Genomic DNA, 14,027 nt, shown 5'->3' with positions numbered 1-14,027 from the left:
GTATATATATATATATATATATATATATATATATATATATGTGTGTGTGTGTGTGTGTGTTATTTTTAATATTCATTATTAGTATCATCACATTCAATAACAAAAATCCACAACACATATATACCAAAATGCACTTGAAGAATTGAAACGTGGATTGAAACATGGATTGTGGAAGTTTCATATTTTATAGATATTTTTGAGTAATAAGTCACCTCTGATATATTTAGAGAGAAGGTCTTCTGATGTGTGAAGCTCTTTTTGGTCTGTGTGAATTCTTTGGATTATTGTATCCAAATATAAAAGAGCTTTGTTCAGACAGACTTCTTTAAAAATAAATACATAATGTTCTGTTGCTAAGGCTAAGAGGTTATACCAGTTCATGTAAAACCTTTTTAATAGTTTTCAGTGTTTAGTGAATACTGGAACACGTCATTACCTCAAATACGTAACTCTAACAATAGTCTTGAATGAAAATCAATTAAAATAGATTAATCACTATTGTCAGGATAGATAGATAGATAGCTGTTAGAATTTCAATAAAAGGATATGAAATATGATATAGGATAGGATTGGATTGGATATGATTTTATGATAGGATAGGATAGGATAGGATTAGATATATGATACGATACGAGACGAGACGAGACCCTGGAGCACAAAAGCAGTCTTAAGTCGCTTGGGTATATTTTTTGCAATAGCCAAAACAAACATTGTATGGGTCAAAATTATCAATTTTTTTATGCCAAAAATCATTAGGATATTAAGTAAAGATCATGTTCCATGAAGACATTTTGTAAATGTCCTACTGTAAATATAATAAACCTTAATTTTTGATTAGTGATATGCATTGCTAAGAACTTCTTTTGGACATCTTTAAAGGCGATTTTCTCAATATTTAGATTTTTTTGCACCCTCATATTCCAGATTTTCAAATAGTTGTATCTCAGCCAAATATTGTCCTATCCTAACAAACCATACATCATTGGAGAGCTTATTTATTCAGCTTTCAGATGCTGTATGAATCTCAGTTTCCAGTGTCACATACAATATAATGATAGGATAGGATAGGGATAGGATATTGTAGTATCGTACACTCCCACAGAGGTTTCCCACCTCGTAATATCCTTAAAGGGAGGTTTTGTCAGATTTAGCTAACATTTAGGGACATTTGTCCAGCAGCTACACACACACACACACACACACACACACCATTATCAGTGAGGTGCAGATGTGGACTGGACTCAGATGTTTGTTAGAAGTGCCTGCACAGAAATCTGCTCCATCACAACTCACAAGATCAAAGTCAGTGTGTGTGTGTGTGTGTGTGTGCATGCATGTGTTTGCGATGTAGTGTAAATGTGCATGTAGACATGCCTTCCTAATAATGTCAAACCGTTCATGAACAGTAGCCATGTTGAAACATGGTTTGAGTTTCCATGAGTCAAACCGCACTTTTCGGCTCAAACTTTGCGTTATCATTTCTCCCAGTGACTCTCTTCCCATAATTCCCATAGCTGTGATACATTTCCCTCATGTTTCAGTTCGCCCATCACCCTCTGGTTTCACCCTTCGCCCTCTTTCTGCTTTCAACCAGCTTAGTTTTATTCTCCAGCCAGTGTTTTGACGCATTCCCACCGAGCTTCGGTGTTTCTGGGTGTGTTTATTTCAGCTGCAGCCTGATTCTCAGTCGTTGTAATCATCTGCATTACTTTTGTTTGCGTAAACAAACATTCTCATGTAATGACTCATGAACTATTATGTGTTACACGTATTCATATCCTGATTTGATTGTAATCCAGCAGGGTTTGTTTACACTCGCACACATGCGACTTTGCGCACATCAAACGTGCCGCTCTGGATATTCATTATGTAAATGCGCTAATGAAGTAAAGGCACTTCAAAGGGATTCGCTTATGAATATTCAGAATTGTCTTCTGTCTTTGCTCCCGGCTGCTGTAGGCTGCGCGCGAGTAAGTTCGGACCACATGGCCCCTGACATGCTGACTTTATGTATTTAGACAAGCCAAGAAATGCCCATATGTACGTTATGAATTTCAAAGGAAGCGCAACACACACTCTGAACGAGGCTGTTTAACGCCGAGCGCTGCAGAGAAAGGAATAGGTGGTGATATCTAAAGGAAAAGTGAGATATTGTTGACAAATACCAAAAGCAAAAATGTGAAAGACAGAAATATGAGATAGCGATTGAACAGTTGGTGCAGTATTTGAGTGAGTCATAGACTTGTTTCAGTCACAACCCAGACATCTGAGAGAAGAGCACTTCAATGATAGCACACGTCCATCGCAGAGACGTCTTTTCATCTGGATTATGTATTTTACAGTGTTTGCTGCAATATCTACAACATGTCTTTATATTTGCAAAAATATGTTAATATATATTGCAACATCTGCAGTATGTGGCTGTATATTGCTGCAAAAATTCACTATGCTTACAGTGTTGCAAAATATGTTGCCACTGTAAGGTGCAATATCTGCAATTTGTTGCTGAAAAAAGTTGTAACATCTGCAGTATTTTGATGCATATCGCTGCGAAAAGTTGCATCTCCAATAGGTCACAATATATGTTGCTGTAACAGTATGGCATAAAATGTGCAACAGGTTGCAAATATCTGTTATGCCACTTTGTGCATCACCGCTAACAATAATATATGTTGCTGTAGTAAGTCACAATATCTGCAATATATTCCTATATACATAATGTCTGCAGAATTTCTCCATGGATCGCAATACATGCAGTTTGTTGATATGTTGCATATATCTCTGCAGTGAGTTGCAATATTTGTAATGTTTCATTATATGTCACTACAATATTGCAATATTTGCAATATGTCACTATGTATGTCCCTGCAATAAGTTACAGAATCTGCAAAGTCACTGCAATAAGTCACAATATCACAAATATCTCTTGCTGTGGACGTTTCAGTAATTAGTGACATCTGCAGTCACTGCAATCACTGCAATAAGCTCCCGTGTCTACAATATGTCACAATGTATGATGCTGCAAAAAGTCACTGAATCTGTGGCATGTTGCAGGTCGCAATATCTGTAGTATGTCCCTATATATGTACCTGCAGTGTGTGATATCTGCAGCATGTCTTCATATGTTGCAATGCATGCAATTTGTTGCTATACTATACGTGTCTATATACAGCAATTCTCACGTTTGCAATGTCACTATATATAACATGTCTCTATAATGTTGCAATATCTGCCATTGCAACAAGTTACAATATCCGCAGTATGTCATTAACATGGAACTACAATTAGTTGCAATCTTATCAACACAATTGTTGTGTGTTTTGGTAATTAGTGACAAATTTTTGCAATATGTACTTAACGTCACTGCAACAAGTCGCAATATCTGCAGTCTATACAATACAATACACACATTTTATTTCTATAGCACATTTAAAACAACTGTTGTTGACCAAAGTGCTTTCCAGCAACATTACATACAGTCACACATCAAGATTCAACATTAAAATGTAAAACCTGGTCCCTCTAGTCAATTCTAAAAGCTCTACCAAAAAGGTACGATTTCAATCTAGACTTAAAAGCATCCACAGATGGGGAAGATTTAATGTGCATTGGGAGAGGGTTCCATAATCGAGGAGCAGCCACTGCGAAAGCCCTATCACCCTTTGATTTTAATCTTGTTTTGGGAAAATAAAGTCTCATCTGATTCGAAGATCTCAAGTTTCTTGAATTTTGATAAGGAATCAATAGGTCAACAATATATTTTGGGGCAATGCCATGCAACGCTTTAAAAACCATCAACAAAACCTTAAATTCAATTCTAAATTCTACAGGCAACCAGTGTAAAGAAACCAAAACTGGAGTAATTCTCTCTCTCCTCTTTGTGCGAGTCAAACGTCTGGCAGCAGCATTCTGTACTAATTGAAGTCGAGATAATTGACCCTGTGAAATACCTATATATACAGAATTACAGTAATCGATGCGTGATGACACAAACGCATGAATAATATTCTCCAGGTCCTTAAAAGAGAGAAATTTTTCAGTTTAGAAATAATTCTGAGTTGATAAAAGGCAGCCTTCACAACACTAGTAACCTGTTTATCTAAAACTAAAGCTGAATCCATTATAACACCCAAATTCTTAACATGATCTGAAACACTTATCTTCATAGCGGCCAACCTACTTATAATTTCCTTAGAAGCAGAAGAAGGTCCAAAAACAACACACTCAGTCTTATTAGTATTAAGATGAAGAAAATTGCTTGCCAACCAAGCTCTTATCTCACCTAAACAATGAGCAAGTCCATCAAAGGATTGAGAAACATTTGGATCTATTGGGATATATAACTGAGTGTTATCTGCATATAAATGATACATAATATTATATTTACGAAAAATTTAGCCCAAAGGGCCCATATATAATGAAAATAAAATAGGCCCAAGTATAGACCCCTGTGGCACACCACTATGTAATTTAGCTGATGTAGAACACAGATTGCTATGTGCCAAGTTTAAGTCAATGAAATGTATGAGCGTTTTAGTCAGGTTTTAGTCAATCTAAGTCACATTTTCGTCATTCTGTATAATGGTTTAACTGATCAAAATTATTTTTGCTCAAAATTATAATTGTAATGATTGTTGTCATTTGAGAAGTTTACTTTTGCATTTCAGGTATTGCACTTTCACCAGTAAGCACAAATCAATAGAATGTGGACACAATACATGGTTTATTTTACCTTATAGTGTACTGATTATTATAGGCTTTTTATTATATAAATTAATACCAAAGACTTATGCACTCTCTCTGTCTACATTATGAAAACTGGTAAAACAAACGAAAAATATTATAACAGTGAAATTCCTAGTAATTCCACTAATTCCAAATTGCAACATCTTATTTCTCTCTTAAAACAACAGCAGTTAGCAGCGAGCGCGTGCGCATGGTTGCCAGATTGCTTAAAATAAGCAAAACACTGGGCAGAAAATGTATCCTTGTAACAGCGAAGCTGATTTGGGGATTTGAACTCTTGATATCTGGCAACCGCACTCATGAAAGATCTCGTAGTAGATGCGTGTAGAGCAGTCCGCAATAACATTTTGTCTCTTTTTTTTGACGAAAACAAGAGGTTTTTGGTAACGTTTTTATTTTTTTAAAATACATTTTAGTCTCGTCTTTTTTCGTCAACGAAATTGCATGTCGATATAGACATAGTTATCGTTTATTGACCTTACTGTCGTCTCATCTTCGTCTCATCTTAGTCATGGGAAAAAAACTCACCAACAAACATTTTTCGTCATAGTTTTCGTTAACGAAATTAACAGTAGTTGCAATATTGGATGCTCTAATCGCAATATACACAACATGACTGTCTGTTGTCACAAAGGTCAATATTGGCAATGATGTCAGACAAATCGCTGTAAATCACAATGTGTAACATGTTGCTAAAATGTTTGACATCAGCAAATTCAGCATGTCCTTTCAGTTGTTTAGAATGCATGTGAATTAGCTCTTTTCAAATCAGTTTGTCAGATATTTGTACACAAACATGACTCCACAAACAGATCATGATTCTCTAGATCACATGTCGTGTTGTAAGCACGTACTCGTGCTTACTGAGTCTCTCTCTCTCGCTCATGTGAGAGCTTCACATATTCACAGATGCTAAAGTTGTTGCAGTACTTCATAAAACTTTGTCTTCCCCGCCTTTATATTCTTGTCGAATGTTCTTCTTTTTCATTTTCGGCACTGAGCTCGCTCTCTTTCATGGTGGGGCCCTACAGGAAGTGGGTGTGTGTGTTAGTTTGGAGTGGGATGGAGGAGTGGAGGGAAAGAGGAGGGGAAACAGAGGATGCTGAATAAAATAATAAACAGCTGCCACTGGAGGGAAAGACAGGAGAGAGAGAGAAAGTGGAAGAGAGAGCGGGAAAAGTCAGCTCAGGGAGCCAGCAGTCAGAGTAGACCACAGAAGAGGAAAGCTGGCCAGCCAGAGAGTTTTAAGAAAACTTTTGGAAGTTCTGGAAAACTCCAAGCTGCCTGTGGAGAACTTTACACCTAGAAAGAAACCTCATCTCAGACGTTTTCTTCAAGTGCTGATGTGAAGATCAAAGTGGACTTGTGAAACTTTGGGTTCGAGCAAAGATGAAGACCTTCACATCTCACTTGCTTCTGGCCTTTCCTCATGTCTAGATTTGGAGATGTTCTCCTCACGAGTAGACCTCCAGCGCTCTTCTTTAGGTCGCTGACTCTGAGTGCGTGTTTTCCACGAGAGAGAGCGAATCGGACAGCCGTGCTGCTCTCCTGCCCTGCCACACAGAGGCTCTTTGACACGGGTAATTGAGTACGAAAGCTTGCCCGAGGGTCACAGGAACCTGGAGGAACAAGACGCTTTCTGTGTGTGTCTGGACTAGAGAGAAAGAGCCGTGTGTGTTAACAAGTAAAGCGATCCAACCAACATTAGGATATTTGGATGAATCCCTAACTCTATCTTCAATCTGCCTCCAACATCCAGGTCTGCAGAAGATCCTAAACACTGGGCAAGACCCATCCAACACTGGAGCATGCGTCTCTCAGCACAAAGCGGCAGAGCTTCGGCACAGGCGCTCAGGCTCCGCTCCACGCCGCCAGACGTGTGTGTGCTCTCCACAGATGTTCCTGCATATGATAAGCTGCGTTATGCGTGTGTGGACCCCAGAGGAGACTGATCCGTTGCCAGATTTCTCTCCGTCGTTGGCGTTCTGGAATGTAGCGCGGTTGAGGTAGACGGCGATCATGATGATTGGTCTGAACTTCAGCTTGCAGGAGTTGCTGCAGAAGTTTGAGGAGGTATTTTCAGATTTGATTGTGGAGGAATGGATCAGGGTGCTGTGGCGACTGGGTCCGAAAGTTACACAAGTGCCAAAAGCGAGTCAGAACTGTTGCTCACCAGATTGTTGGAGACTACATCTGTAACGCCATTAAAGATCATTAGGGATGAACTATTAACATGTCTTGTTTAAAGGTGTCCTTGTTACGGTATAAAGTGTGATATTAATTAATAACATGCAATTACCAGGGTTGTTATCATTAACAAGAACCATAAAGCAAACATTAACTGAAATAAAATGTCAAAAACATAGTATTATTTTTTTTCAGCTTATTGCCAAGGCAGCACTTCTCATTTTCAATCAGAGTTGAAAAACTGGCCGGTTTCACAGACACGGCTTAAGCCTAGTCCCAGACTAAAGTGTAAGTCTGAGCTGTTTTAACTGAAAGAAACTTGCACTGACTGATCTTAAATATATATCAGTGCCTTTGTTTTCTCTCAAGATGCACACCAGTAATGTTTTTCTAAGGCATGTTAATAAAAATTACTTAAATGTCCTAATTGAACTATGGCCTAATCCTGGCTTAGTCTAAGCCCTGTCTGTGAAACCGGGCCTAAAATTACTAAAACTAAAAAAAAAACTAAAACTTAATAAAAAACTATCTAGACATAGGAAAAAAAATTAAATAAGAAACAACAAAATTACTACAATTTTAAGCAACTCTAAAATGTAAACAAAACAGAAACTTAAATTGATACTTAAATGACACCAGTACTTACTTTAGGTTTAGGGTTAGTTGCTTATAATTATGTGTAATTTACTGTTATTAATATAGTAAGTGCATGTAACGTGTAACAAGGACACTGTAAAATGAAGCGTTACCAAAATTAAGAACAATAAGAAAAAAATTATGGATTTTAAATCTGATGTAAAATGCAAAGATCTCCAGTATTGACTTATACTTATGATTATGTATATATATATATATATAAGCTTCAAATTGAACAACTACTCTAAAGAAACGTTTACATTTGCTTGGGAATTTCCGCATCAGATGTTTATCTAGAATGTTGATGAAGTGTTTTGTTTTTTGTTTTTTTTCCTCCAAAACTACATGGAATCTTCTACCTTCTCCTTAAACCACCAAAGCTAAAGCATGAGAAACAAAATAACATTTTTGTGATTGGGACAGTTCACTAAACGCGGTGGACAGTTTCATCTGGTATATATATTGCTGTGAGTGACACAATGATCTGTTTATCACAAAATCATTTATTTAATTAAACAATTATGCCATTTCCTGACCTGTAAAGAAAGTCCCATAAAGGCTGATCTGTGAATTATCCCAATTTTGTCCTCGATCAAGACACTCAAGCGCAGGTCTCTGGAGGGGACGGTACAGCAGCAACTGTACTGTTAGTCACAACTTTTTTAATACTTCCAGTAAAGAGAGGTTTCAGAGCGCACTCAGTGTGAAGAGCTGCTCCCACCTGTGTGTGTGTGTGTGTGTGTGTGTGTGTTAGTCCATGAGGATGCTTCCACCAGCAAACAAGGAAAGGTCAAACATGAAAATGTCAGGTTTTTTTCTTTTAACCTGTGTCTCTCGGTCTCTCTCTCATGGGTCTGTGGGTAAGTCTGGTTAAATTAGAGCACACTGAACGACAGCTCTGGGGAGTCTTTATGATCGAGAAGCAATTATTTAACTTTATTAACGAGAAAAGCTTTTTTATTGCTTCGTTTAATAGGTCAGACTGCCAGATGAGGGAGTTTTAGTGTGTGTGTGTGTGTGTGTGTGTGGGGGGGGCTCGTGTAACAAACATTTTGACATTTTTCTTTGTTTCCCTAGGTGTTAGTGTGTGTGTGGGTGTGTGTGTGTGTGTGGGGGGGGCTCGTGCTTGAATTGGTCACAGTTAAATATTTCATTAAGAACTATAACAGATGAACAGCAGAAATGAGATTTCTAGAGCGCTGAAGCTTCAGTCTGCTGCTTCTGTGTGTCCATGTGTCATGAGAATTAGGCAGTTGCTCGCTTGATGCAAATTGCAATCATAAATGACAATAAGCATCCAGAATGGCAAGCTCCGATCTGATTGGCTGACTGTGTTTATTCTGGGCATCGGTTGTCGCTGTTCACCTGGGAAAAATAGTCCTGTTTACCTCAAACCAGACAGCATCTTTTGAGGAAGATGTATTCACTGCATTTTCCAAAGTTTGTGAGGTCCATGAAGTTTTTTTGTTTGAGTCTCTTTTTTTTTTTTTTTCGACCATTCTGTATCTATTAATACAGATATACAGATATCCAAAAGATCTGTTTATATGTCAGTCAGACAGTGTCTTACAGTGTAAGTAGTCTATTCTTGTGTCTTTCTCATTAAATTCTGTCAGGACCTTCAACATAACACTACTTTATTTCATCTCTGTGCGTTCTGATGTGTGTTTCAGCAGCATACAGTTAGCACTGTTGTGTGTGTTTATTGGTATTCTGGTGTATATTGTTTAAAAGAGTGACGGAGAGAGAGAGAGAGTTTGTCAAGTAGCAGAGTGCACTTTGCAAATGAACTGGAAAAGACCCAAACCTCCTTCTACCGTCCTCTACATGTCTCAATATGTCATTCAAATTCAAGCAAGCTTTATTAGCACGATTAAGGCAAAAAATTGCACAAAAAAAAAAAAAAAAAACCAGCACAGCAACTGCTGATCCAATCGATGTTGATGTATGATAAATATCCAGAGTAACATTAGACAGAAAATCCTGCAGTGTGCTGTAGTGTTGTGCATTTCACTAGTAAACTTTGAAGGCAGTTTGATATTACAGTTTGGTTTTAAACATGATGTAAGTGCTGATATATTGTGTTTTCGTCATATAAATTGTGGTGCTGTGTTATATAAGGAATGAAAACCGAGCTCGATAATCTACTGAAACTAAATCAACCAAAATTAGACATAAAAATAAACTAAAGTAAACAAAAATAAACAAAAAAATATATTATAAAAAAAGTTCAGTATTAGTTCATAACTGATAATTCTATTGGATGGTGTGAATGAGTAGATTATGTGCTCAATGTCTTTATGGGTGCTTTCACGTGTAGTGTGATTAATCTTCAGTTCAGTATGCTGTGCGTGTGTGTGTTTGTGTGTGTGTGCGTGCGTGCGTGCGTGCGTGTGTGTGGTGAGGTTCAGTATCAGACTGACAGCTTTAATTGTGTTTTCTCCTCTCAGCGGAGGTGTGGAAACGTCTCTGTCTGTCTTTGTTGATTTATTTATCTTTTCCTTTAACGAATCCACACAATGAAGGTGGTAACAGTGCAATTAAAGCAGTCTCTGTCTCTCTCTCTGTGTGTGTAGGACATCCAGGCGGAGATCGAGGCTCATAATGATGTCTTCAGGAGTGTGGATGGGAATAAGATGAAGATGGTGAAGGCTCTGGGGAGCTCAGAGGAAGCAGTTTTCCTCCAACAGAGACTGGATGATATGAACCAGCGCTGGAACGACCTGAAGACCAAATCAGCCAATATACGGTCAGTCTCACACACACACACACACACATACTTGCATTTGTGGTTTACGGGGACTCTCCATAGTGTACTGTACAAACTGTATTTTCTATCGCCCTACACCTAAACCTACCCCTTACAGAAAACTACTGGCAATTTTTGAATTTCATAAAACACTGTTTTGTATAATGGTTTTTATACTGTACAGACTGTATTTTCTATTGCCCTACACCTAAACCTACCCCTCACAGAAAACTACTGGCAACTTTTGAATTCCATAATGTTTGTTTTGTATGGTTTTTTTTAAGCCTTTTGTTTTACAGGGACACAGGAAGTGCCCTCATAAACCATGTTTACATTGTAGTACCCATGTCATTATACACATTTGTGTCCTCATAAACCATATATACCAATACACACACACACACACCTCAAGTTCAAGTGTTGAGGTCACTTGAAAACCATCAAACATGAGTCACTTAGTAAGGGCAGATGGAGCTGTGTTTCACTTCTATTGTCAATTTTAGCAAGTGTGTGTGTGTGAACCATTTCAAATGGCAAAATGGACAAACAGGAGACTGTGTCTGTGTGTGTGAGAGAGGAAAACAGTGTAATTGTGTTCTAATCTAATTAGGCACTAATTAGTGAACACGTGTAATTACAAGTCTTGCTGGTGCATCCATTAACATACACACACATACACATACACATCAGGGCTTGACACTTCTTTTTTCCCTAGGAGTTTTTAAGTTGAAAAAATAAGCACACTAATATATATAGAATATTTATAATATAATAAAATATATCAAATAACATGTTTTCCCTTAATAAAATAATACAAGGAGACATTTACAAGCAAAGCGATTTAATTATTCGAATACAAAAATACACACAGTATTTTTGCTTCAAGCTGTATTTTATAGTACTGCAATTATTTATAGGCCTGCTTTAAACTGTATAAACTATATTGGCATAATCTGTTTATTACAGTTATACATATGTCTGTATAATTGTAAATACACTGGGACTCTTATTTTGAAATGTCTATGCTTTACTGCTTATTCAACACGAGGAAGATCAAAGATGCACTCTTACTGCCATCTACAACATATTGCAATATAAATGCCACAAAGTAAACATTGTTATAGTTAATCAACAACAGATCATGATCAATCTATTGGCTTAAATGAAAAGTGCTCTAAAACAGCGAGCTTGGAGAATGCACAACAGCACCGTGTTTTTACTTTGAAACGTGCAGTATTTATCATATTTATTTTTATATTAGACTGAAATTACATTTTAAAATCCTGTTTTTATTTTTTTTAAGGATCCACGGGGTCCTTTTTTTTTTATTCGTGCACATGCTTCTAAACACATTTTAGAGTTCTGCCACATCTATTTTAATAGCATATGTGAGTATAATCCTCACACTGTCAACCCCTGCACACACACACACACACACACACACATAAAAAAAGCTTCACCTGTTGCACTCATTCTGTTCAGAGAAAGACCGTTGGAAAGTTTTCCTGTGTTTGTGGGACAGCATCTTCATTAGTGTTCAGATGTGTATGAACGTGTGTGCAGGGCTCATCTGGAGGCCAGTGCTGAGCGCTGGAACCGGCTTCTGTCAGTCCTGGAGGAGCTGGGCCGCTGGATCAGTGTGAAGGATGAGGAGCTGAACAAACAGATGCCCATCGGAGGAGACGTGCCCACAGTGCTGCAGCAGCAGACCCACTGCATGGTGAGAGCCGTCTCATGCTCCTCTCACCTCTCTCTTTTAATCTCTTCTCATCTCCTCCCGTCTCATGTACCTTTTTCTCAAATCTTTATTTTCCCATTGTCTCCTCTCCTCTCTCATCTTCTCATCTCTCTTTTCTCAAGTTGTCTCCTATCTCACTTTAAAAAAAATCTGTCTTTCTCAAATCTAGCTCTTCTCATTGTCTTGTCTCCTCTTTTAATCTTGTCTCATTGCTCTCTTCTCATTGTCTCGTCACCTTGACAAGAATTGCATTTATTTAGATGCAGAACGTCTTTATGAGCACATCAAACCGGAGACGTTCCAGACTCGCACTTCACTTCGTCTCAGCGTCAGCTGCGAGTCAAACAAGTGCGTAAACGGTACTGTGCTTGGAACGTGTGCTTTTCAATTGCAGGCACAAAGGCGTCGCTGCGCGCTGTACCCTGTACCATTTCATATCAAAGCGGGAAAGAAGCTACGAGCATGCAATGTCATTGTTATGTCGTCAGTTAAGTCACGGAGTTACCAAAAAGGCGATTAAAGTGGTCTTAAACTCTACATGCATGTAAGTATTTGTTATATGAGTTACATTTAAGAACATGTCTCTGAAATGGTTTTCAGAACTGTTCTGGAGCAGCCCAGCACTGTCTCCCTCATCGAACACACCCGATTTAACTCGTCAGCTCATTAATAAAGACTTTAAGACCTGAAGTGGCCATTTACTAAAATAGAAACTTGGAAAATTATGCCGGAGGTGTTTATAAACATTTTTATGCTTTTCTTTTTTATTTATAAAAGTTGTAATTTATTGAACCATGCTTGAGACAGTCACACCATAGGACAATTTTGAGATTTGGCTCAAAAAAAAAAAAAAATAACACTGCAGCTTTTATAACAACAGGTTCATGTAGGACAAAGAAATGTTTAATGATTTACTGCATTTTAAATAACGACAATATTAATTATATTCATTTTTATCTTGTGGGACAGTGAAAATACCATGTCACGTCAACAACCCATGTATAAAAAAGAAGACATGAAAAGCTGTGGAGTGAGAAGAGAAAAGTTTTTTTTTTTTTTCATAGATGAACAATTTTTGGTACCCAAGATAACCTTAAAATATATGCAGTCAAAATTAGTGCGTTAACGCATGCAATTAATTTTTCCAGTTTAACTGCATAAAAAAATATTTCATGCAGGGGCGGGGCTAGGGTTGGCCACACCACTCACAACTGCTGCTTCTGTCTCTTTTTTTCTTGACAAAAATTGCGCAGATCTTTTAAGACCACATCAAACAGGAGACTTTTCAGACGCGAACTCCAGCTTCTCCTCAGCGCCAGATGTGAATCAAACGAGCGCGGAAACGGTACAGGTGACGAGGAGCTTCAGTAGAACATCAGTGAACTGCAGTCAGATGAGATGTTGTCAGTAAAAAAAATTTTTCCTGTTCTATCAGCTGTTATATTGTGCTTGTACCTCCACCTCTTCAATTGCACAAACAAATGCGCCGGCACACTGTATATAAAGCACAAAAGAAACTACGAGCATGCAATGTCGTATGTCGTCAGTTAAGTCATGTAGTTACCAAAAGACGATTAAAGCGGCCTTAAAACTGTACATGCATGTAAGTATTTGTTATATGAGTCACATTTAAGAACATGTCTCTGAAATGGTTTTCAAAACTGTCCTGGAGCAGCCCGGCACTGTCTCACTCATTTAACACACCCGATTTAACTCGTCAGCTCATTAATAAAGACTTTAAGACCTGAAGTGGGTCAGAAAAGGTACAGAGTTGTGAGAAAATACGATGCGTGTCAGATCTGCGTCATGTTCAGCAGCGGCAGCTCTTAAAATAATAGCAGCCAAATAACCTAAGCTGCCGTGATGTCTGTTAATCAAAGGACAAAAGAAAAAAAGAGGATATCAATAAATGTTGTAGCTTTAAGGATTCATCTATATTTAATTTAGAATTTAGTGTTTGATAACTTTATT

At 37.8% G+C, this 14,027-nt stretch overlaps 1 protein-coding gene across 1 annotated transcript in view; it reads left to right on the top strand.

The window, feature by feature from the left end:
- Positions 1-14,027, top strand: part of LOC107718008 (utrophin-like) — a 200,930-nt gene that overhangs the window by 98,756 nt on the left and 88,147 nt on the right. The window contains exons 45-46 of the mRNA XM_016524923.1: positions 10,146-10,318; positions 11,882-12,038. Coding sequence (XP_016380409.1) covers positions 10,146-10,318; positions 11,882-12,038 — 330 coding nt within the window. The remainder of the gene's footprint in view (positions 1-10,145; positions 10,319-11,881; positions 12,039-14,027) is intronic.

The sequence above is a fragment of the Sinocyclocheilus rhinocerous genome, unplaced genomic scaffold (genome assembly GCF_001515625.1).
Source record: "Sinocyclocheilus rhinocerous isolate Xijiao unplaced genomic scaffold, SAMN03320098_v1.1 scaffold843, whole genome shotgun sequence".
NCBI lineage: Eukaryota > Metazoa > Chordata > Actinopteri > Cypriniformes > Cyprinidae > Sinocyclocheilus > Sinocyclocheilus rhinocerous.
The sequence above is the reverse complement of the archived record's forward strand: the minus strand, read 5'-3'. Positions and strand labels throughout refer to the sequence as shown.